The following is a 24,399-nucleotide window of genomic DNA, read 5'->3' as shown; positions in this document are numbered from 1 at the left end:
GGAGCATTACCTAGCATGGACTTGTAGATGACCTGAAGCCAGTGGGTCTGGCAACGAATATGTAGCGAGGGCCAGCCGACGAGAGCATACAGGTCGCAGTGGTGGGTGGTATAAGGTGCTTTAGTAACAAAACGGATGGCACTGTGATAAACTACATCCAGTTTGCTGAGTAGAGTATTGGAAGCTATTTTGTAGATGACATCGTCGAGGATCGGTAGGATAGTCAGATTTACTAGGGTAAGTTTGGCAGCGTGAGTGAAGGAGGCTTTGTTGTGAAATAGAAAGCCAATTCTAGATTTGATTTTAGATTGGAGATGTTTGATATGAGGCTGGAAGGAGAGTTTACAGTCTAGCCAGACACCTAGGTACTTATAGATGTCCACATATTCTAGGTCGAACCATCCAGGGTGGTGATGCTAGTCGGGTGTGCGGGTGCAGGCAGCGAACGGTTGAAAAGCATGCATTTGGTTTTTACTGGCATTTAAGAGCAGTTGGAGGCAGCGGAAGGAGTGTTGTATGACATTGAAGCTCGTTTGGAGGTTAGATAGCACAGTGTCCATGGAAGGTCCAGAAGTATACAGAATGGTGTCGTCTGCGTAGTGGTGGATCAGGGAATCGCCCGCAGCAAGAGCAACATCATTGATATATACAGAGAAAAGAGTCGGACCGAGAATTGAACCCTGTGGCACCCCCATAGACTGCCAGAGGACCGGACAACATGCCCTCCGATTTGACACACTGAACTCTGTCTGCAAAGTAGTTGGTGAACCAGGCAAGGCAGTCATTAGAAAAACCGAGGCGACTGAGTCTGCCGATAAGAATATGATGATTGACAGAGAAAAAAGGCCTTGGCCAGGTCGATGAAGACTGCTGCACAGTACTGTCTTTTATCGATGGCGGTTATGATATCATTTAGTACCTTGAGCGTGGCTGAGGTGCACCCGTGACCGGCTCGGAAACCAGATTGCACAGCGGAGAAGGTACTGTGGGATTCGAGATGGTCAGTGATCTGTTTGTTGACAAGGCTTCCGAAGACCTTAGATAGGCAGGGCAGGATGGATTTAGGTCTGTAGCAGTTTGGGTCCAGGGTGTCTCTCCCTTTGAAGAGCGTGATGACCGCAGCAGCTTTCCAATCCTTGGGGATCTCAGACGATACGAAAGAGAGGTTGAACAGACTGGTAATAGGGGTTGCAACAGTGGCGGTGGATAGTTTCAGAAATAGAGGGTCCAGATTGTCAAGCCCAGCTGATTTGTATGGGTCCAGGTTTTGCAGCTCTTTCAGAACATCTGCTGTCTGGATTTGGGTAAAGGAGAAGCTGGGGAGGTAGCTGCGGGGGAGCTGTTGGCCGAGGTTGGAGTAGCCAGGAGGAAGGCAGGGCCAGCCGTTGAGAAATGCTTGTTGAAGTTTTTGATTATCATGGATTTATCGCTGGTGACCGTGTTGCCTAGCCTCAGTGCAGTGGGCAGCAGTGCTCTTGTTCTCCATGGACTTTACAGTGTCTCAGAACTTTTTGGAGTTAGAGCTACAGGAAAAAAGCTGAAAAAGCTGGCCTTTGCTTTCCTGACTGACTGCGTGTATTGGTTCCTGACTTCCCTGAACAGTTGCATATCGCGGGGACTATTCGATGCTATTGCAGTCCGCCACAGGATGTTTCTGTGCTGGTCGAGGGCAGTCAGGTCTGAAGTGAACCAAGGGCTATATCTGTTCTTAGTTCTGCATTTTTTGAACGGAGCATGCTTATCTAAAATGTTGAGGAAGTTACTTTTAAAGAATGACCAGACATCCTCAACTGACGGGATGAGATCAATATCCTTCCAGGATACCCGGGCCAGGTCGATTAGAAAGGCCTGCTCGCAGAAGTGTTTTAGGGAGCGATTGACAGTGATGAGGGGTGGTCGTTTGACCGCGGACCCGTAGCGGATACAGGCAATGAGGCAGTGATCGCTGCGATCCTGATTGAAGACAGCGGAGGTGTATTTGGAGGGCCAGTTGGTCAGGATAATGTCTATGAGGGTGCCCATGTTTACAGATTTAGGGTTTTACCTGGTACATTCATTGTTGATTTGTGTGAGATTGAGGGCATCTAGCTTAGATTGTACGACTGCCGGGTTGTTAAGCATCTCCCAGTTTAGGTCACCTAACAGAACAAACTCTGAAGCTAGATGGGGGGCGATCAATTCACAAATGGTGTCCAGGGCACAGCTGGGAGCTGAGGGTGGTCGGTAGCAGGCGGCAACAGTGAGAGACATATTTCTGGAAAGATGAATTTTTAAAATTAGAAATTCAAACTGTTTGGGTATGGACCTGGAAAGTATGACATTACTTTGCAGGCTATCTCTGCAGTAGACTGCAACTCCTCCCCCTTTGGCAATTCTATCTTGACGGAAAATGTTATAGTTGGGTATGGGAAGTCCCAGAATTTTTGGTGGCCTTCTGAAGCCAGGATTCAGACACGGCAAGAGAACAGACAGAATCCAAGCCAGATGGCGGAAGAGGTATTGTAGAATTTAGTTTGCTCACCGGAAGATGCGCCTGGCTCACAGCTAACTGGTGCTGGCTTCGTGGCAGTGGCGTTAGCCACTATAGCCAATCGGTAGCAGCGGTGATCCGGTGCCAAGGTCCAGAGTTTACAGCAAGGATCCGGTGGAGTATGTGATGGGTGAAATGAAGTACGCAATCTGCTTTATCTCCTAACGTTCTGCACAAATTACTGCAGGTATTCATTAATAAAGTAGATACAAAAACTTAAAATAAATAGTTTTGACGGTATTAATAAAAACATCCCTGTGGCTTTTTTATACGATATACCGCCCAAGCCTAACTACCACCTGGCATGCATCAGGAGCACTTGAGTGCCATCTCTGGTTGCATCCTCCCCACACAATAGAGGAAGTGTTTATTTTTTTGAATCATATTTTTCTTAACCTTTATTTTGACAGGGAAGACACGCTGAGCCTGAGTGTCTGACTAGCAGCCCCGGGTGCACGTATATATTGTTTTTTCCCCTAGTACTACACATCTGATTCAAATCATCAAAGCTTGATGAAGAGTTGTTTTGAATCAGCTGTGTAGTGCTAGGGCAAAGACCAAAAGGTGCAACGGGGGGGGGGGCACTGAGTTTGGGAAACTCTGACGTAGATGAGCATTGTGGTCTCTGTCAAGGCTCACTGATGTCTCTGTCTGCTGCATGTTCACTGGCTGGCCAATGTGTCTCTTGTAGTTTCCTATATTAATATGATCACCTGGGGTTGGGTGGCAGGAGTGGTAAGATGTGCTTGAGTTTGGATGGCATAAGACTGAAATATATTAGGATTTTTTTTTAAATGCATGTTTTCAAGAGGATTCTGAATAAACAGATTGATCAAGGCCTATTGGAAATAATCACTAAAGTTATTCATAAGGTTATGTGTTCTTGACTGATGTGTTGTATTCCTGTCTGTTGCAGCTCTCCAGTGTCTGGATGCTGTTAAGCCGTGTGTCAACAATGCTACATGTGCCACCTTCACCAATGGGACAGGATACTGCAGGTAAGACTGGCTTGGCCGAGGAGAAACCCCTCAGGTGGTTGTTGGGTCCAGTGCCAACCCAAGGATCACTGAGTAATAACAATACTGGCAGCCCCACCAAAGAATACTTCCACCTCCAAGCTGTTTTTTTGTAGAGATTGCGGGGGATCTCCCAAGTCGTACATTTTCAAAGGGGTCTCGTGTTGCCAAATTAATCAAGACTCTTCCACTGTATTCAATGGCAATGGTTCACAGTCTAAATCCAGATTGGGTATAGCTTTTTAATGTTCTGTAAAGGTCTGCAGTTATTTCGGTTTGTCATGATATATGCCTAGTGCTTTTGACAGTGCTTGTAATTATACATTTACTTAGCATAGAAAGAACGGACACTCCCAATCTATACACCAATTATAGAAACACACAGCGGGGTCATGAACCTATCACGTAGCATGTAATGGGGTGTGAGTCACGCTCTGTTTCTGTTCCCAGACCTGTGGAATCTGAAAAGTTTGCTGCTTCCGAAATAAATAGAAAACATCTAGGCTATAGTCAATGTTTTCAATTTGACTATAAAGTCAATACGTTCCCCTACAGGTGTATGGAGTCCATTATTTAGGGCCCTATAGTCTGCTTAGTCTGCTTTATTTTTCCCCAAATTCTGTTTTATCCATTTTTGTTGTTCCAGGTTTCATTTTTTTTGGGGGGGGTTCACTCTCAAAATCACACCTTTTGGATGTTTTAAGTGCTTAAACCCCATCAGCAGACCACTTTTGGGATCTGGGAAAAATCTAATAAATGTAGATGCTCTTTAATTCAACTGAGCACCAGCAAGAGACTTGTTTGGTTAGCTGTGTTTCTGTACCACACATGTCATTGCAGAGTTTGCTAAATAAATCGCCACTGGATAATCACATTTTATTGGCTACATGGACCGAATACAGCAGTTGTGGACTTTACCGTGAAATGCTTACTTACCAGCTCATCCACAACAACACAGAGTTAAAAAGTAAGACAAATATTTGCTAAATAAAATCATAGTAACAGAATAAATAATCAATGCACGGGCATTCCTGTGCGTTGCCTCTTCAGAAAGTTGAAGGAAATACGAATCACTGAATCATTTTTGAATGTCTTGGGCAAATGTAATACATGTTGTAGTAAGTTGAATACATTATTTGATTTCATACTAAGTTCAATACATTTTTGAATGTTTTTGAATTCCGTTTTAATGTCTAGATTCCGTCTGCTTTCTCCGCTTTATGTATTTTATAGGATCCTACATTGTGTGTGCCTCTGGTGTAGAACAAGACACTGACCTAAGCTAGGCCTAGCTTTCACAGTCAGTGGTTGTAATGAGAGCGAGTAGGAGGACAAGTGAACCCAAGACAAAGAACACTGAACAGACCGCTTGAGTCACACACTGGTTTTAACGGTGACTTGTGTAACTGGCTGACTGCCCCAGAAGGAAGTTTCAACATTTGAGTTTCTCTATTATCTATTTGAATTCATTTAGTCCTTTGTCCCATATCGGGCAGACGGTTGCTCCTCCTGAAGAGAGGAGTCTTTCAGTCCAAGGCCAGTCGGGTGACAGAGGAGGGCAACTGTTAGACTGATTAACCAGTCAGACGGCACACACAGTCCCAGCTCTCTCCCTCCTGCCCGCCCGATGGCTGACCTTAAAAGAGTCATTGTGTGAAAATCCCATTGTGTTTATTAGACTTCCAACATATTAAGGCAAGCAGTGAAAAAACAGTGCCTGGTCCATCCCTCTCAAGACAAGTGCAATTATGGACTGCGCAGCAGCCCAGGGGTCAGAGTTAATTGTAAAGACTACTGTTGTGTTGATATGCTGTCTCTTAGGACAAGGCTGAACACTGCCGGGGGACAAGGGAGGCAGGCTGAAATGTGCTCCAAGACAGATTGATGGCAGCCTGTTGGCTTTTGTGCAAAGGGAACAGGAGGATACAGAGAAGGAATTAGGGGAACATTCAGCTGATGCTTAGTAATGCTTTTTTTTGTGGAGGTGACACCCAAGCACTCATTTCTGCCTGTCTTTTTGCTTACTGGGAACCTAATGAGGGAATATGAGTCTGGGAGGGAGAGGCTGGCTGGCAGAGCAGGGTGTGTTTAAGCTGTTGAACCGGTGGGACTACAAGCCTTCAGCCAGGGTGTGAGAAAGAGGCGTGTGTCACCACTGTGTGTTTGTGTGTCACTGTCTGTTGAGCCTGGGCTTTCGTTAGTGCCCAAGTGTACTGGTAAGTCACAGCAAAGTGTGTTGATCTTTATTTATTATTTGACATATTTGACGTGATAAACCCACAGAGGGCCAGGAAGATGCGTGTGATAATCTGAAGGACACAAAAGGGCCACCTGATGTCTTGAGAGAAATTTCATCAAATCCTTGAGTTATCAAAATTCTGGTAGTTTGCTGGTAAACTTAAAAGGTTTCCAATAAAACATTTATATCTATCTATCTCTCTCTTGCTCTCTCACTCTCTCGCTCAGGATAGATTTAGAGTTTGGCCTAGTACCTCATCACAGCAACCCTAGGGCAAGAGTAATGACATCCAAACCTTTTTTTTCCCTGAACAAGATCCCTTTGTCTACTGCAGTGCCATGGTGCAAACTGATTAATTTTCTCTCTCTTGACTGAACAGAGAAGGGGAGAGAGAGTTTGGTGTGTAGTAGATGGTTTGATCTGACAGATAGAATTTAGCTTGGGGCAGAGAGAGGAAGAAATAGGGAGTAAAGAAAGGAGGATGCCTCTTTAGCAGTAATTTGAGGAGAGTATCTCAGAGCTGACTTGTCACTGATGAGTGGTGTGGGAGGGGAGGAGAAAGGAGAGGGACAGAAATGACCTGTCACTGCCCCTTCCGCATCACTATCAATCATCCCTCATTCCGCCGAGCTAAATGCCTCTGGACACATCTCACCTGGTGTCTTAATCCTTCGCTCTCTCTCTCTCTCTCCCTCAATTTATCCCCCTTTTCATTATTTCCACCATCTCTTTCACTTCATTTAACCCCTCCACCCTACTTTTAGTCTCTCAGACCCTCAAATCCTTTGTTACCCCTTGCCAGTGCCCCACTGACTTAACCTCACCCCCTTTCTACTCCTGTCTATATATGTCAGTTCTCTTTCATCACGAGCTTGCCCTACAGAGAGCCATGATGTGATTTCCTATCCCCATTGAGCCTCCCATAGCCTCAGGTGAAACAGGAGAGAACCAGAAACTCCAGCACAAGGGAGGAGGGAAAGCTGAGTGGAGAAGCACTGCGTTAGCTTAATCTCTCCCTCACTCCTTTCACTGTAACCACTCCGTCTCCTCTACTCCAGCAGACCAGCACACACAACCACAGTAGCTCAACACACACTGAGTGGCCAGGCAAACCTAAGTTAACAAAACCCTGTGATTTTGAAGAAACAAACCCAGGGTGTTGATTTTCCACCCAGTCCACTTGCCCACCACAGCTCAATGAGATGTACTGACAGAATGAAACCACACAGATAAGAGACTAAAGACAGGCCCAGGGGCACCTTGGAACAAGATAGTGGCTGGCCTGGCCCTGGGACAGTGGGGCAGGGAAAGAGCTGAAGTGTGGCTGGAACAGAGGGCTAAGAAAGGGGTCTGCCGGTGGGGGTGTTGGTGGATGTTAGAGTGGGGTATGACTAGGCCTGTGTGTATGGTCTATGGCAGGGGTCTTGACGGGGTGGAGACGAGACCATTCATCATTGTCAACTCACTAGATAGGGTCAACATGGCTTGCTGGCCAAGAGGGACTGTCCCTTTTTGTGTGTTTCACCCTACACCCACTCAATCTGAAAGGGAGGAAGCCCTACAGAATAGTGGGGAATGTAACAACCAGATTCTAAACCCACAAGACACTGCAGTGACGAGCTGTGGTGATAATGACAACAAAGTAGGCTAACCCTGTGAAGTTCAAATGCCCAGTGGTTACATGCCAACATCTTTCATTGAAGTCCTCAGGCCTCCTAGAGATTCATAACTAAATGACACCACACAACAGAGGAAAGCAGATGGCGCATACAGAATCAAAATGGATTCCTTATTCTGTCTGTCAGATCTGGATTACTTTGGAGTGTTCTTTTAAATATAGTGTGCTATATTACCACAGCCCAAAGTCAGTCTCCACTCTCCGACAGTCTCTTTTTCTACCCTCTCCTGCATTTCATTCCTTCTCCCTCATCTCTACAAGCCACACATTTTCTCTTCATTTCTTGCTGTTCGCAACTTCGCCCCACCCCCATCGCTTGTTTTTGCAGCCTTCTCTTTATGAAAGTGTTTGCTTCCAAAAATACTACTAACATTTCCTCTGAGTAAAGAGCATAGAAGGTATTGAGCAAAAAGCAATGAGAGAAATTGCTTTATTGTAAAGAAACCAAGGAAGACTTTTCCTATTATACTGTGTCATATAGCCTTGATCTCATAAGACACTTCTCAAAATCTTCTCAACCTACAACATTAGTTTTGAATTGAAACTTTCTACTGTAGAATATAGAGCACTATATTACATACTTGCACCAGAGAGACCACCTCCAGTCCAGCCAGCCAAAGCGAATGTGGCAAGTGTGAAATGTGAGCAGGAGCACCTTGTTTATGCATCCTGGTCTATGTGTGATGGCCGGAGGGAGAGGAGGAGATAGGGCTGTCCTTGACTAAAAACAATCTATTGGTCGAAATTTTAAACGTTTATTTTTCTATATATAGACACACCCTATGTGTTTTAATAAAATCAATTATGTGCATTGAGCTTGTCTGATGCTTTAAGCTTACTGGTTGATGAAATAAGACATGCCTCAAAAGGGCGCCAGAGATAACCAGAAGAAAAAAACCTGGCCCAACTATTCTCCTCCCGCTCCTGTTGGCTTTCAGATTCTGCCATCACTCTCCTGAAATTGCTGGTTGTCGGCAACCTTTCTCATGTGGAATGCCAATTTATCCTACCATTTCTACCGATCTGCGTGCCAGTTATGGTTTTCATATGCACATTTTCGTGAAACAGTTTCATTTAATTTATAACTTCTTCATATCTAAATATCATTGGCATGTGGTTAATCAAAATTCTATCCAAATTAAAATTATACAAACCTAAAAAGTAATTGCCATTTCCAACAATGTAAAAATAGCCTCCATAAAGCCAACAAATAAAAACATTGCAACCTGCAGGTAGAAAATATCCTGATTTTAAAAATAAATATCCTATAAATCACTGGTTACACATGGCCTGTCTGCAACAAACTTGAAACATTGTATCAGCTATTTAACTTCTTGATGCACCCATCCCGTTAGCGGGATCATTTTCGTCAACATCCGCTCAATTGCAGAGCGCCAAATTCAAATTAAATTACTAAAAATATTACATTTTCATGAAATCACAAATGCAATATAGCAAAACACAGATTAGCTTGTTGTTAATCCACCTGGCGTGTCAGATTTCAATAAAGCTTTTTGGCGAAAGCATACCAAGCGTTTATGTAAGGACATCTCTCTCAGTAGACAAAATATTACAAACCGCTAGCAGCCAAGTAGATAGGTCACGAAAGTCAGAAAAGCAATAAATTAAATCGCTTACCTTTTGATGATCTTCAGATGTTTGCACTCACGAGACTCCTAGTTACACAATACATTTTCATTTTGTTCCATAAAGATTTATTTAATATACAAAATACCTCCATTTGATTTGGCGCGTTATGTTCAGAAATCCCCAGCTCGAGCGGTCACGACATTGCAGACACAAATTCCAAATAGTATCCGTAAAGTTCATAGAAACATGTCAAACGTTTTTTATAATCAATCCTCAGGTTGTTTTTAAAATATATAATCGATAATATTTCAACCGGGACTGTAGCTTCTTCAATAGGAGAGAAATGTCTGCTCCAAGCTGTTGCGCATGCAAAACACTGCTGGCACCCAGCCATCCACTGACGCGATGTGATCTTTCTCGCTCATTTTTCAAAATAAAAGCTTGAAACTATGTCTAAAGACTGTTCACACCATGGGGAAGCCATAGGAAAAGGAATCTGGTTGATATCCCTGTAATTGGAGCGAAGGCAGGCAATGGAACAGAGCTTTCAGGAAAAACAGCACTTCCGGGTTGGATTTTCCTCAGGTTTTCACCTGCCATATCAGTTCTGTTAAAGGGACAACCTAGTTAGTTTCTAGTAATCTCTCCTCCTTCAGTCATCTTCTGGCGGCTGGCAACCAACTTTAAGGTGCATTACCACTACTAACTGGACTGGAGTGTGGACCTCAATACAGTTTTCTATCACCCATGTGGGTATATGTTCCTAAAAACCAATGAAGACCTAAGATGTTCAAGGTTTTCTTTTCTTTTTTAAAAACTATTTTCTACATTGAGATCATCAAAACTGTGAAATAACACCTGGAATCATGTAGAGACCAAAAAGTGTTAAACAAATCCAAATGTATTTTATATTTGAGATTCTTCAAATAGCTACCCATTGCCTTGATGACAGCTTTGCACACTCTTGGCATTCTCTCAACCAGCTTCACCTGGAATGCTTTTCCAACAGTCTTGAAGGAGTACTCACATATGCTGAGCACTTGTTGGCTGCTTTTCCTTCACTCTGTGGTCCAACTCATCCCAAACCATCTCAATTTGGTTGATGTTGGGGGATTGTGGAGACCAGGTCATCTGATGCAGCACACCATCATTCACCTTCTTGGTAAAATAGCCCTTACACAGCCTGGAGGTGTGTTGGGTAATTGTCCTGTTGAAAAACAAATTATAATCTCACGGCATCCCATCTGGTTTAGGTTTAGTATCACTGCAGAATGCTGTGGTAGCCATGCTGGTTAAGTGTGCCTTGAATTCTAAATAAATCACAGACCATATCACCAGCAAAGCACCCCCAACCCATCACACCACCCCCTCCATGCTTTACGGTGGGAAACCACATGCGGAGTTTCTCCATTCACCCACACCCCGTCGGTGGTTGGAACCAAAAATCTCCAATTTGGATTCCAGATCAAAGGACAAATTTCCACCGGTCTAATGTCCATTGCTTTTGTTTCTTGGCCCAATCAAGTCTCCTCTTCTTATTGGTGTCCTTTTTAGTAGTGGTTTCGTGGCAGCAATTTGACCATGTTAGCATGATTCACAGTCTCCTCTGAACAGTTGATGTTGAGATGTGTCTGTTACTTGAACTCTGAAGTATTTATTTGGGCTGCAATTTCTGAGTCTGGTAACTTATCCTCTGCAGCAGAGAACTCTGGGTCTTCCATTCCTGTGGCGGTCCTCATGAGATCCAGGTTCATCATAGTGCTTGATGTTTTTTGCACTTGAAGAAACTTTAAAAGTTTGAAACTTTATGGATTGACTGACCTTCATGTCTTAAAGTAATGATGGACTGCCATTTCTCTCTGCTTATTTGAGCTGTTTCTGCCATAATATGGACTTGGTCTTTTACCAAATAGGGCTATCTTCTGTATACCACCCCTACCTTGTCACAACACAACTGATTAGCTCAAAAGCATTAAGAAGGAAATAAATTCCACAAATGAACTTTTAAGAAAGCACACCTGTTAATTTAAATGCATTCCAGGTGACGACCTCATGAAACTGGTTGACATAATGCCAAGAGTTTGCAAAGCTGTTGTCAATTTTGGCTACTTTGAATAATCTCAAATATAACATTTTGATTTTTAACACTTTTTTTTGGTTACTATATGATTCCATGTGTTATGTCATAGTTTTGATGTCTTCACAATTATTCTACAATGTAAAAAAAAAAAAAAAAACCTTGAATGAGTAGGCGTTCTAAAACTTTTGACCGGTAGTGTATGTCTACATTTATTTTACGTAATGGGAGCGGTGTGGTCAGCATGTTACTCAAGATTGACAGTAGCGCTACAAACAAAAGACAATGAATAAATTGGCAACTCTTAAAAGGAATTAAATAAGTGTAGCCTAGGTTGTGCGCTCTGGAAACATGTCCACTCCAACAATGACAACAATAAGACTGTAACAATAATATATTGAATGCAATTAACAGAAAGTACCGTAACCAAACAAACATTGTAAATGTGTGAATCAGACAGGTGCCTCATGTGCCATAATTGTTTTTTTGATATATTTGCCACTGCTCAACTAAAAAAATGCCTATCGACAAAACAATTAACCAGTCGACTAAATGGGGTCAGCCCTACATCCAATCAAATGTTATTGGTCACAAATTTGCAGATGTTATCACCGGTGCAACGAAATGCTTCTGTTTCTAGCTCTCACAGTGCTGCAATTTCTAGCAATACAATGACAGTAAAAAAAAATCAAAAGAGCAAGAAATTGGACATATCAGAATATATGGACAGTATATGAATAGAAAAGGCGTGTACAGCAGTAGTTGTATAGGATGGCCATGACTAGAATACAGTACATGCATATCAAGTGGGTAAAACTGGATGTAAACATTATTAAATTGACCAGTGGTCAATGACTATGTACAGTGCATTCGGAAAGTTTTCGGACTGCTTTACTTTTTACACATTTTGTTGTTACAGCATATTCTAAATGGATTAAATTGTTTTTTTTCCCCCTCATCAATCTACACACAATAACCCATAATGATAAAGCAAAAACAGGCTTTTAAAAAACAAATATCACATTTTACATAGGTATTGAGACCCTTACTCAGTACTTTGTTGATGCACCTTTGGCAGAGATTACAGCCTCGAGTCTTTTTGGGTATGACGCTACAAGCTTGGCACACCTGTATTTGGGGAGTTTCTCCCATTCTTCTCTGCAGATCCTCTCAAGCTCCCTCAGGTTTGATGGTGAGAATTGCTGCACAGCTATTTTCAGGTCTCTCCAGAGATGTTCAATCAGGTTCAATTCCGGGCTCTGGCTGGGCAACTCAAGGACATTCAGAGACTTGTTCCGAAGACACTGCTGCATTATCTTGGTGTGCTTAGGGTCGTTGTCCTGTTGGAAGGTGAACCTTCACCCCAGTCTGAGGTCCTGAGTGCTCTGGAGCAGGTTTTCGTCAAAGATCTCTCAGTACTTTGCTCCGTTCATCTTTCCCTCGATCCTGACTAGTCTCCAAGTCCCTGCCACTTAAAAACATGCCCACAGCATGATGCTGCCACCACCATGCTTCCCCATAAGGATGGTGCCTGGTTTCCTCCATATGTGATGCTTGGCATTCAGGCCAAAGAGTTCAATCTTGGTTCCATCAGGCCAGACAATCTTTTTTCTCATTGTCTGACAGCCTGTAGGTGCCTGTTGGAAAACTCCAAGTGAGCTTTACTGAAGAGTGGCTTCCATCTGGCCACTCTACCATAAAGGCCTGATTGGTGGAGTGCTGCAGAGAGTTTTCCTTCTGGAAGTTTTTCCCATCTTTACAGAGGAACTCTGGAGCTCTGTCAGAGTGACCCAATTGCTCATTCTAGGAAGAGTCTTGGTGGTTCCAAACTTCTTCCATTTAAGAATGATGTAGGCCACTGCATTCTTGATGACCTTCAATGCTGCAGAAATGTTTTGGTACCCTTCCCCAGTTCTGTGCCTCGACACAATCCTGTCTATTGGAGCTCTACTGACAATTCCTTTGATCTCTTGGTTTTTACTCTGACATGCACTGTTAATTGAATTTACCACAGGTGGATTCCAATCAAGTTTTAGAAACATCTCAAGGATGATCAAGGGGAACAGGATGCACCTGAGCTCAATTTGAGTGTCATAGCAAAGGGTCTGAATACTTAAGGAAGGTATTTCAGTTATGTTGAATACATTTGGAAAAATGTCTTAACCTGTTTTCACTTTGTCATTGTGGAGTATTGTTTGTAAATTGATGAGGATTTTTATTTGATAAATTTTAGAATAAGGCTGTAACGTAACAAAATGTGGAAAAGGTAATGGTGTCTGTATACTTCCCGAAAGCACTGCATAGGACAGTAGTCTCTAACGTGCAGGGTAGAGTACCAATGATGGAGTTTAGGCATCAGTGAGCATGCGGGGGTCCATGAGAGAGTTGGAGAGGCAATCCCCAAGCCCTAACCCACGCCCCCATTGACAGGACAGGGAGAGGTCAGAAATCAGAGAGCCGAGGGAGAGGTGCATTGACGGGACCGGGGCTCTCTAATGTGATCCAGCTGTAGAAACCTGACACCCCGAGAAGGGAGGGAGAGGAAAGCTGCTGCGAACTGCACTTAGAGAAGGACAGGGAAGAAGGTTGAGCGGGAGGGAGGGAATGAAAAATCCCACATCGAGGATAACAAAGAATCCTATAGATGAGTTTGGCTGCAGAGCCACTGAGTTCTTCCTGAGTGTAGAGCTGACTACTGGGTGGTGAGGAGCAGTCTGGACTTTATTTGACTGTAGGGCCTTGTGCACTGCTTTGTCCAATTTTCTTTTGTTGTTAATGTGTTTTATTAGTTTCTTTCAACATGCTTCAGCACATTGCAGCAAACAGACTACACAGGCCAACATGGTTTGTTGTCTTATAAGTCATATTAGGTCCTCTTCTGTTTTCACCTAGAACCTCCCTGGGAATAATAATGCTGTGTGTCATTCATAGCCTTGTTCTTTAGCTGTAGGGTGATTTTTGGTTAGGGGCAATATTATATTAAATAGAGCATACAAAGCTGAAGGACAAGACATTTCTTCATGCCAACAGAAATAGAAATGATACAGAAATTATTAAACCCAATTGAAATCAAAACTTATGTCATTTTTTTCTTTCAACACAGTTGAATTCAAGAGATTGTATTTTTTGTTAAATGTCACGTTCCCCTTTACTCATACATTATAGGTCTTCTGAAATATAAAACGATTACCTACATGGACATGGTCAGCTTTATTTGACAGGCTGCTAATGTGATCTATGTCAGGGGCCATGTCATCATTCTTTCAGAGGGTTGAGAGGTTGCCTTGGAGTAGAGTAGAGGGGAGTGTGAATTCCCAGGGTAGCTCATTGTTGTGATATCATTGACAGGCTGTGCTTAGTTGTGTGTGTTTTTGGGTGGGGTGAGGGCATAGTGTAACCAAAGACGAGGAGAGGAGTGCTGAGACGGAGAGGAGGGATGAGAAGGTATTATAGGGAAGTAGCCTAGTCATGCCTGTGGAGCATGTCCAATCAGAGAGAGGTGAGGTCTGTGTTACAGCTCTTTTGAAGAGCTGTTTTTTTTAAGGTTGTTTGTGTATGTGTAAACAAGCATGTTAAATAAAACAGGTATGTGAATCCTGAAGCCTGGGACGGTGTGATAAATATTAGGGTTACACTTATACACTTTCAATCGATCTACTCTGGAATTCTCACTGTCATGAATCATGACATCCAGAGTTTCCCATGCTCTCTCAACCTAATATTTTCAAGCTGTGTTTGGGTGTAGTGCAGAATATATATATAGTACATGTGAGACTACATTTAAAAATGATTCCCATCTCCATTTCAAAAGATAAAAATTATTCCCGTTTGTCATTCAATGATCTGTGAAATAAAAATGTATTCCTTTTTGAGAAAATTGTGTGTGTGTGTGTGTGTGAGGGAGGGAGGACGTGTGTCAGTGAATGGAATTTATTCCGTTCCAGCCATTACTATGAGCCTGTCCTCCCCAATTAAGATGTCACCATCCGCCTACGCTGAGCCCCTTCAGGGAGGCAGGTGTGAAGACCTATATCTGATAGTCAGCAGTTTACTCTATGGCTGAGAGTCTCTTGATAGTGTATTGGCAGTGTGCCAGACACACACTCCGGTGTGCTGAGAAGCATTCGAGCCCTGAGACCGTGTCTGTCTAGAGCAGCGTGACCACTGATCATGCTTCAACCTCGATCGGTCTGTGACCACAACCAGTAGACAAAACTTAAGAAAATAGACAATACAATATACACAGACTTCGTACAAAATGACAATGTCAAACTGAGAGGGACATGTCAAGAAGTGAAGAAACAGTGAAAGTATGGGGCAGAGTGGGGGTTTTCATTTGTCCTTTTGTGCAATATTGTAATTTCCTATTGGCATTTCTTTTTCTGTTCTTTTCTCTATGTCTTGTGAATATCTAGCGATGGTGAGCTGGCCTTATGTCCTTGTTTTTATGTTTACAAGTATTTGTGTAACTTCACTTAAGATCTTGTTTTTTGTTTTTGCCACTTGGCCAACTTCCGTCTAACACCACATCGTTGCATCCTTCTGGCTGCAGGATAGCCTAGTGGTTAGAGTGTTGGACTAGTAACCGGAAGGTTGCGAGTTCAAACCCCCGAGCTGACAAGGTACAAATCTGTCGTTCTGCCCCTGAACAGGCAGTTAACCCACTGTTCCCAGGCCGTCATTGAAAATAAGAATTTGTTCTTAACTGACTTGCCTGGTTAAATAAAGGTAAAATAAAAAATAAAATAAAATAAAAACTTTACCTTGCTGTCACCCTTTCTGCTGCTCAGCTCTATTCAAATGATTTACAGTAGCTCCAGTGACGTGAACATGAATAGTCCAACTATTCTGAACAAAAATATAAACGCAACATGTAAAGTGTTGGTCCCATGTTTCATGAGCTGAAATAAAAGATCACAAATGTTCCATATGTACAAAAAACGTATTTCTCTCAGGTGCACCTTGTGCTGGGGGACAACAAAAGGCCACTCAAATGTGCAGTTTTGTCACACAACAACATGCCACAAATGTCTCAAGTTTTGAGGGTTTGTGCAGTTGTCATGCTGACTGCAGGAATGTCAACGAGAACTGTTGTCAGATAATTGAATGTTAAATTCTCTACCATAAGCCACCTACAATGTCGATTTAGAATTTGGCAGTATTTCCAACGTGCCTTACAAACACAGACCACGTGTAACCACGCCAGCCCAGGACCTCCACATCCTGCTTCTTGCTCACAAATGCTGGCATGCTGGAGAAATGTGCTCTTAACGGATGAATCCCGGTTTCAACTGTACCGGGCAGATGGTAGGGTTATGGTATGGGCAGGCATTAGATATGGAAAACAAACATAATTTTATCTATGGCAATTTGAATGCACAGAAATACTATGACGAGATCCTGAGGCCCATTGTTGTCCCATTCCTTTGCTGCCGCTGTCTCATGTTTCAGCATGATGATGCATGGACCCATGTCTCAAGGCTCTGTACACAATTCCTGGAAGCTGAAAATGTCCCAGTTCTTCCACGGCCTGTATATTCACCCGATATGTATATTAACCTGATACCCATTAAGCATGTTTGGGATGCACTGGATCGATGTGTACTACAGTGTGTTCCTGTTCCCGCCAATATCCAGCAACTTTGCACAGCCATTGAAGAGGAGTGGGACAACATTCCACAGGCCACAATCAACAGCATGATCAACTCTGTATTCCCAGTCATGTGAAATCCATAGATTAGGGCCTAAGGAATTTATTTCAGTTGACTGATTTCCTTAAGTTAACTGTACCTCAGTCTTTGAAATTGTTGCATGTTGCCTTTTATTTTTGTTCAGTGAAGTATTTTCCCTGTATTCATTACATTATCCCACATACCCTCTCTGACTTAATGAGCTCCAGAAGTATTGGGACAGTGACAATTTTATTGTTGTTTTGGCTCTGTACTCAAGCACGTTGGATTTGAAATGATACAATGACTATGAGGCTAAAGTGCAGACTGTCAGCTTTAATTTTAGGGTACCGTTTAGAAATTACAGCACTTTGAACATAGCCCCCCCCCCCCCCCCCATTTTGCTGAGACTCAAAATTGAGCTCCGGTGCGTCCTGTTTCCATCGATCGTCCTTGATGTTTCTACAACTTCATTGGAGTCCACCTGTGGTAAATTGCCACTCCATCTAACACCACCTCGTCGCATCGTTTTGCTTTTAAATATTTTGAGAACTTGACCTTGCTGTCAACCTTTACCCCGCACAAAATAATCCACAACACCAAAACAAATTACAAATGCATCCAAAAAGTTTGCAGAGTCACACGCTTGATGTAATCATTGCGTGCTATGACTATGGGACCAAATACTAAACTTTTGACAACTTTAATACACGTATCAGTGAATTTGTCCCAATACAATTTCTAAACGATTCACCCAATATGGATGGTTATACCCTCAAATTAAAGCTGACAGTCTGTATTTTAACCTCCATAAGATTTGAAATGATACAATGACTAAGTGCTGGAGTACAGAGTCAAAACAACAACAAGTGTGTCACTGTCCCAGTACTTTTGGAGCTCGCTGTAAAATTCTTACGCTATGACTGATTTGTACTTGTCCACTATACTTGTCCACTATTGCTGCTCCTGTTTCTCTTTATAGTGTTTCTAGTGTAATGTCCTGTCTGTGATGTATTGATGAGACAACTTTTATTGTCCTTTGTCTATAGGTGTGCCGCAGGTTTCCTGGGTGATTACTGCCATCACAAAGACCCGTGTCACCCTGGTTACTGTCTGAATGGGGGGAATTGCTCTGTGGCTGTGTCGGGCATCCCGGGCAGCCCTACCTGCTCCTGTCCCCTGGGCTACACTGGGCAGCACTGCCAGACCCCCCAGAACTCCACCTGCTACCCCAACAACCCATGTGCCAACCAAGGAGTCTGCACCCTGCTCTCCCTCGACAAGTACAAGTGCCAGTGTGCCCACGGATGGACAGGTCAGCTTCTCTCTGACTCAAACTGTTGCTTAATACTGTATAAGCGCTCCTGATATGTGCTAAGTGCTGTGCAGTTCACTAGTCCAAATCCATTCTTTCCACTATGTTGTCATTTGTTTGGTGCATGTATTCAGGACAGTCCTTAGCTTTTGCATTGATCAGAAGTCTGTTTTGTATGTTATGGCCATGATAAGTAACCAAGGACATGAGGCACTGTAGCCTAGCTGTTTGCCTGCTCCCCAGGCACCGATAACGTGGACGTCGATTAAGGCAGCCCCCCACACCTCTGATTTAGTTGAGCAACTGACTAGGTATCCCCTTCCCCATTATTTCATATTTCTCTGTTATATAACCTCGGCTCACTCATCTCTTTTTCCACTGCCTCTCTCCCTGTGTGTCCAGGCATGCGCTGTAATCGTGAGGACAGCTGTCTGTCAGGACCCTGTGCTAATGGAGGCACCTGCAGCTCTCTGTCTGGGGGCAAGTTCAGCTGTACCTGTCCTCCTGTTTACTGGGGTCCTCGCTGCCTCAACGACACTGACGAGTGTGCTGCTTCTGCCCCGGTGTGTCAGAACCAAGGGGCGTGTGTCAACACCCCCGGCTCCTACAGGTGTAACTGCGCCCCCGGGTTCACTGGCCGCCAATGTGAGACCCCCTACATCCCCTGCTCCCCCTCGCCCTGCCTCAACGGGGGCACGTGTCGCCCAACCTCTGAGACCAGCTACTGGTGCCACTGCCTGCCAGGTGAGAGGGAAAGAAAGAAAGATGGAGAAAGGCCTAGTGAAAGGCCTGTATGAATGCAGCTTGTTGCAATCAATGTTTGAGGTCCAAGCACTAGAATCCTGTGGGCACAACAATCAACTGTCAACCCTAGCTCATGTTATCTGTTTACAATACAACTTGATGATACAATGATACATTATATGACAGATTGCCAGCAAGATTGATAGTAGTGAAATACACTATATATACAAAAGTATGTGGAGACCCTTTCAAATGTGTGGATTCACCCATTGCTGACAGGTGCATAAAATCGAGCACACCGCCATGCAATCTCCATAGACAAACATTTGCAGTAGAATGGCCCGTACTGAAGAGCTCAGTGACTTTCAATGTGGCACCGTCATAGGATGCTACCTTTCCAGCAAGTCAGTTTGTCAAATTTCTGCCCTGCTGGAGCTGCCCCAGGCAACAAGTACTGTTATTGTGAAATTGAAACGTCTAGGAGCAACATCGGCTCAGCCGAGAAGTGGTAGGCCACACAAGCTCACAGAACGGGACCAGCGAGTGCTGAAGTGCGGAGCGTGTAAAATTCTCCTGTCCTTGGTTGCAACACTCACTGCAGAGTTCCAAACTGCCTCTGGAAGCAACGTCAGCGTAAGAACTGTTTGTCAGGAGCTTCATGAAATGGGTTTCCATGGCCGAGCAGCCGCACACAAGCCTAAGAGCACCATGCTCAATGGCAAGTGTTGGCTGGAGTGGTGTAAGGCTCGCTGCTGTTGGACTCTGGAGAAGTGGAAACATGTTTTTAGATTATTGATTCGACCGTTTAAAAAAAACAACAAGCACACACAACTTAAATGCCATACATGCACATGAATAAAATCATCGAGGATAACACACAATAAAGTCTGGGACTAATTTCCATTGTGGTCCTCTTGAGACAAGATGGCTATACAAGATCGAACACAGTTAAACACAGTATGGCAGTGAAAAACATAGAAGAACATCTATCTCATCATTCCAGTTACGTCATAGGGGTTATTCATATTGGCACAGAGGACATCAAACATATTTTTACTTTATTTTTAAAGCTGCCCAGAGAGGATATTGTTTTTGTAGACAGAGGCAACTCATTCCATTCTGAGGCTCCGGTATACAAGAAAGTACCTTTCCCAGCATTACTCCTGAACCTGTATTAGCACACATCAGCAACACCTGATCTGATGCTGTGATTGTGTGCATCCCTAACACAAGGAAAGTAATCACTTAAATATCTGCGCGCAGGACCATAAATACTCCTGTAAACCAAACCTAGGGTAATCTGGGACACCCTAGCCTCAACAGGCAGCCAGTTTAGTTCCTGAAAGCAGCTCCTGCCTATGTGCGTACGTGGACTCACATAGGCAGGAGTGATGAATCACGCTTCACCATCTGGCAGTCCGGAGAATTCCAGGAGAATGCTATCTGCCCGAATGCATAGTGCCAACCAATGTTCCCTCAAAAAATGTTTGGCACTGGGCAAATTTCAGGTCTGTTCAGGTCTGTTGTTTAGCTTTGTTAGGATAGTTGCATTAAAAGTGACTAATTACGCTGATTCGATCCCATTTGCCACAGTAAAGAGAAACGTTGATAGTGTTAACAGGGAAAGCTCTACTGGTCACCAACATTTTCTGAGTCAAGATCACTTTCTGAGTCAAAATGCAAGCCTAGGTCTACTGCTCAAATTTGTTTTTAACATGACTTAAAAAATGTACGCCTGTGCAACATTAACAAATTAAAAACAGTTCTGTAGCAATGATGTTTGTGCAGTAAGCTATAGACCCAATACATTATCACTGCATACTGGCTTTGCTTGAATTGCCCTGTACGGACCATTTTTTTAAATATATATATTTCAAAATTTGGGGTATTCTATATGATCACACTAGTAATAAATACGTTGTTGTATTACTTGTGAGGCACAACTGAGTGAGCATGCGTTTTAAATCATTTGCTTTTCATTTTACTGGGCTGATGATGCCTGCATCTGATGGTCGGTCAGTCTCCTCTCTCTTTCCTCCACTGACTCTCACCAAAAAGGGACACCATCCTCCAGCGGATGATGACAACTCCAGTCACACCTCATTATTTCTGCATGGACAAGTTCATGGTACTTCTATGAACAAAGCAAGTGAAATATTCTTAAAGATGAAAAAAGACCCAAGCTGCTAATAACAACTAGAACGCAAGCCTATCGATTTACACTTTCATACTCATTCATTACTGCTGCAGTACTTGTTGTAGCGCTGAGTGGAAATGGGAAGTGTGCATTTTTTGGCTTATAAAAGTGTTGACAGTAGAGGTTGACCGATTATGATTTTTCCGCTCCCTGATACCGATTATTTGAGGACCAAAAAAGACGATACCGGTTAACCGGACAATTTTCTATATATAATGACAATTACAACATTACTGAATGAACACTTTTATATTAACTTAATATAATACATAAATAAAATCAATTTAGTCTCAAATAAATAATGAAACCTAAACATTAAATAATGCAAAAACAAGGTGTTGGAGTAGAAAGTATGTGCAGTATGTGTCTTGTAAAAAAAAACTTTTAAGTTCCTTGCTCAGAACAAGTTTTAGGTTGTAGTTATTACAGGACTATTTCTCTCTATACCATTTGTATTTCATATACCTTTTGACTATTGGATGTTCTTATAGGCGCTATAGTATTGCCTGCTTAATCTCGGGAGTTGATAGGCTTGAAGTCATAAACAGAGCTGTGCTTCAAGCATTGCGAAGAGCTGCTGGCAAACGCAGTAAAGTGCTGTTTGAATCAACGCTTACGGGTCTGCTGCTGTCTACCACTGCTCAGTCAGACTGCACTCTCAAATATCAAATCATAGACTTAATTATAATATAATAAACACACAGAAATATGAGCCTTGGGTCATTAATAGGGTCAAATCTGGAAACCTATCATTTATCGAAAGGGTGGAATCCCTAAAATTCTGGCAAACTAATTACGGTCTTTATTAGGAAGAAATGGTCTAAACACAGTTCGCAACGAGCCAAGTGGCCCAAACTGCTGCATATACCCTGACTCTGCTTGCACAGAACGCAAAAGGAGTGACACAATTTCCCTAGTTAATATTAATTAATGTTAATGTTTAATGTTAGTTAATGCCTGCTAACACATTTCTTTTAACTAAATATGCAGGTTTAAAAAAATATATACTTGTGTATTGATTTTAAGAAAGGCATTGATGTTTATGGTTATGTACATTGGTGCAACGGCAGTGCTTTTTTTCACGAATGCGCTTGTTAAATCATCACCCGTTTGGCGAAGTAGGCTGTGATTCGATGATAAATGAACAGGCACCGCATTGATTATTTGCAACGCAGGACAAGCTAGTTAAACTAGTAATATCATCAACCATGTGTGTTTAACTCGTGATTGTTTTTTATAAGATAAGTTTAATGCTAGCTATCAACTTACCTTGGCTCCTTGCTCCACTCGGGTAACAGGTGGTCAGCCTGCCACGCAGTCTCCTCGTGGAGTGCAATGTAATCGGCGTCCAAAAATGTCGATTACCGATTTTATTATGGAAACTTGAATCAGCCCTAATTAATTGGTCCACCTCTAGTTGACAGTGCTCAGTAAGAACTTAAACATGAAGTCATAAAAACAGTAGCTCTTTGCTGTATTTGTTGACAGTTTCTCTCTAGTCATGATTTTAAACATTTTGAAATCTCACAGTATCAACTTTGCTGTAGATTTCTTATGCCTGCTACATTACTGCAGACATGGTAATCTGAGCAATCCGATTGGCGAGAGGTAGGTCTAGAGTGCACAAGGCTTTATCGTTGGGTTATTTACAGAAATGTTTGGCGATCGACTAGGAATGCTTTGGAGATTTCCAGTCGATGGCGATTGACCGGTTGTTGACCACTACTCTAGAAAGTTGAGTGAAGGTCAATCTCATGCTTCTCTCCATGGGCTGATATTCGGCAGTCACAGGGGAGTTGTGCGGCAGTCTCGGAACTACTGCGTGCCTGCCTGCAGCTAAGAGGGAACATTGGTGCCAACTGTAAAGTTTAGTGGAGGAGGAAAAATGGTCTGTGGCTGTTTTTCATGGTTCGGCTTTCATGTAGTGTAATTAGTCTAAGTATCATTTCTGTCTTTGTCTCTCTCATCGCAGGCTTCAATGGTACTAACTGTGAGAACAACATTGATGACTGCCCCGACCATCAATGCCGAAATGGAGGGACCTGCATGGACGGTGTCAATACTTACAACTGCCAATGCCCTCCAGAATGGACTGGTAAGGATAAAGAATAGTCCATGGTTTTGTGACAATCTGGTTGGCTTTACTTCTTTGTTTCAGTTTTTCATTCAGTGTCTGTGTTTCTTTGTTTGTCTGTGGTTTCTCTCTGTGTCCAAATTGGGGGAGTTTTTTTCTTCTTGAATGTTCAACTGTTCTCCCCCTACAGGTCAGTTCTGTACTGAGGATGTGGATGAGTGTCGCCTGCAGCCCAACACATGTCAGAACGGGGGGACCTGCAGCAACATCCAGGGCAGCTACACCTGTGTATGTGTCAACGGCTGGAGTGGCCTGGACTGCTCTGAGAACATAGATGACTGTGCTACGGCTGCCTGCACCAATGGCTCCACCTGTATTGACCGTGTGGCATCCTTCCTTTGTGTCTGCCCCTATGGAAAAACAGGTGTGGGACAAAGCCTGTCTATAGTATAGATATATACAGACATCTCTTATGGACAGACTGATGGATAAATAGAAACAGAGTGTATTAATCCCCAGGGTTTATCTATAAGCACAGAAAACACACAGGCTGACTGACTGTTGAGTATTCCCTACCAGGTTTGCTCTGCCACGTGAACGATGCCTGCATTAGTAGCCCGTGCCGGGACGGGGCGCAGTGCGACACCAACCCCATCAACGGCATGTTCAACTGCAACTGTGCCCCAGGTTACATAGGAAGCACCTGCAATGACGACATCAATGAGTGCATCATAGGTGAGGAGGGACAGATCAGAACACATGATACCTAGAGTGCTTTTGTAATTTGACTTATTCTTTAAGAAAAATCCTTCCTTTCCCTTTGAAACTTTCGTTACTCCTTTATAGTTATGTGTATCTAACCTCTCTCAGGCTTCCCCTCAGGTCCAAACCCCTGTGAGCATGGAGGATCGTGTGTGAACACAGATGGCTCGTTCACATGTAACTGTGCGAGAGGTTATGGTGGGCCGCGCTGTGAGACAGACATCAATGAGTGTGCGTCCAGCCCCTGCCAGAATGACGGCACCTGTCTGGACCGCATAGGAGACTACAGCTGCATCTGTATGGAAGGTGTGTGTGATCAGTGATTCCCATCTCTTTATAATTACACACACAGTACCTTTGTGTAATATTCTCTCTCTGTTTCAAGGATTTGAGGGAACACACTGTGAGATTGACATCAACGAGTGTGCCAGCTCTCCATGTCTGAACCAAGGGACCTGTCTGGATCAAGTCAAACGCTACGTCTGCCAGTGCCCTCTAGGTTCGTCTG

General features: G+C 43.2%; 1 protein-coding gene across 3 annotated transcripts in view; it reads left to right on the top strand.

The window, feature by feature from the left end:
• The window catches only part of LOC135556469 (neurogenic locus notch homolog protein 2-like), a 55,502-nt gene that overhangs the window by 8,805 nt on the left and 22,298 nt on the right, over positions 1-24,399 (top strand). For 2 of the 3 annotated variants that reach the window (XM_064989701.1, XM_064989700.1), the window contains exons 2-9: positions 3,447-3,528; positions 17,849-18,114; positions 18,517-18,858; positions 23,028-23,150; positions 23,320-23,553; positions 23,709-23,864; positions 24,000-24,197; positions 24,277-24,390. In XM_064989701.1, coding sequence (XP_064845773.1) covers positions 3,447-3,528; positions 17,849-18,114; positions 18,517-18,858; positions 23,028-23,150; positions 23,320-23,553; positions 23,709-23,864; positions 24,000-24,197; positions 24,277-24,390 — 1,515 coding nt within the window. The remainder of the gene's footprint in view (positions 1-3,446; positions 3,529-17,848; positions 18,115-18,516; positions 18,859-23,027; positions 23,151-23,319; positions 23,554-23,708; positions 23,865-23,999; positions 24,198-24,276; positions 24,391-24,399) is intronic. The other variant, XM_064989702.1, reaches the window with a different exon arrangement.

Source organism: Oncorhynchus masou, chromosome 15 (assembly GCF_036934945.1).
Source record: "Oncorhynchus masou masou isolate Uvic2021 chromosome 15, UVic_Omas_1.1, whole genome shotgun sequence".
NCBI classification, from domain to species: domain Eukaryota; kingdom Metazoa; phylum Chordata; class Actinopteri; order Salmoniformes; family Salmonidae; genus Oncorhynchus; species Oncorhynchus masou.
This window is presented reverse-complemented; position numbering and strand designations above follow the sequence as displayed.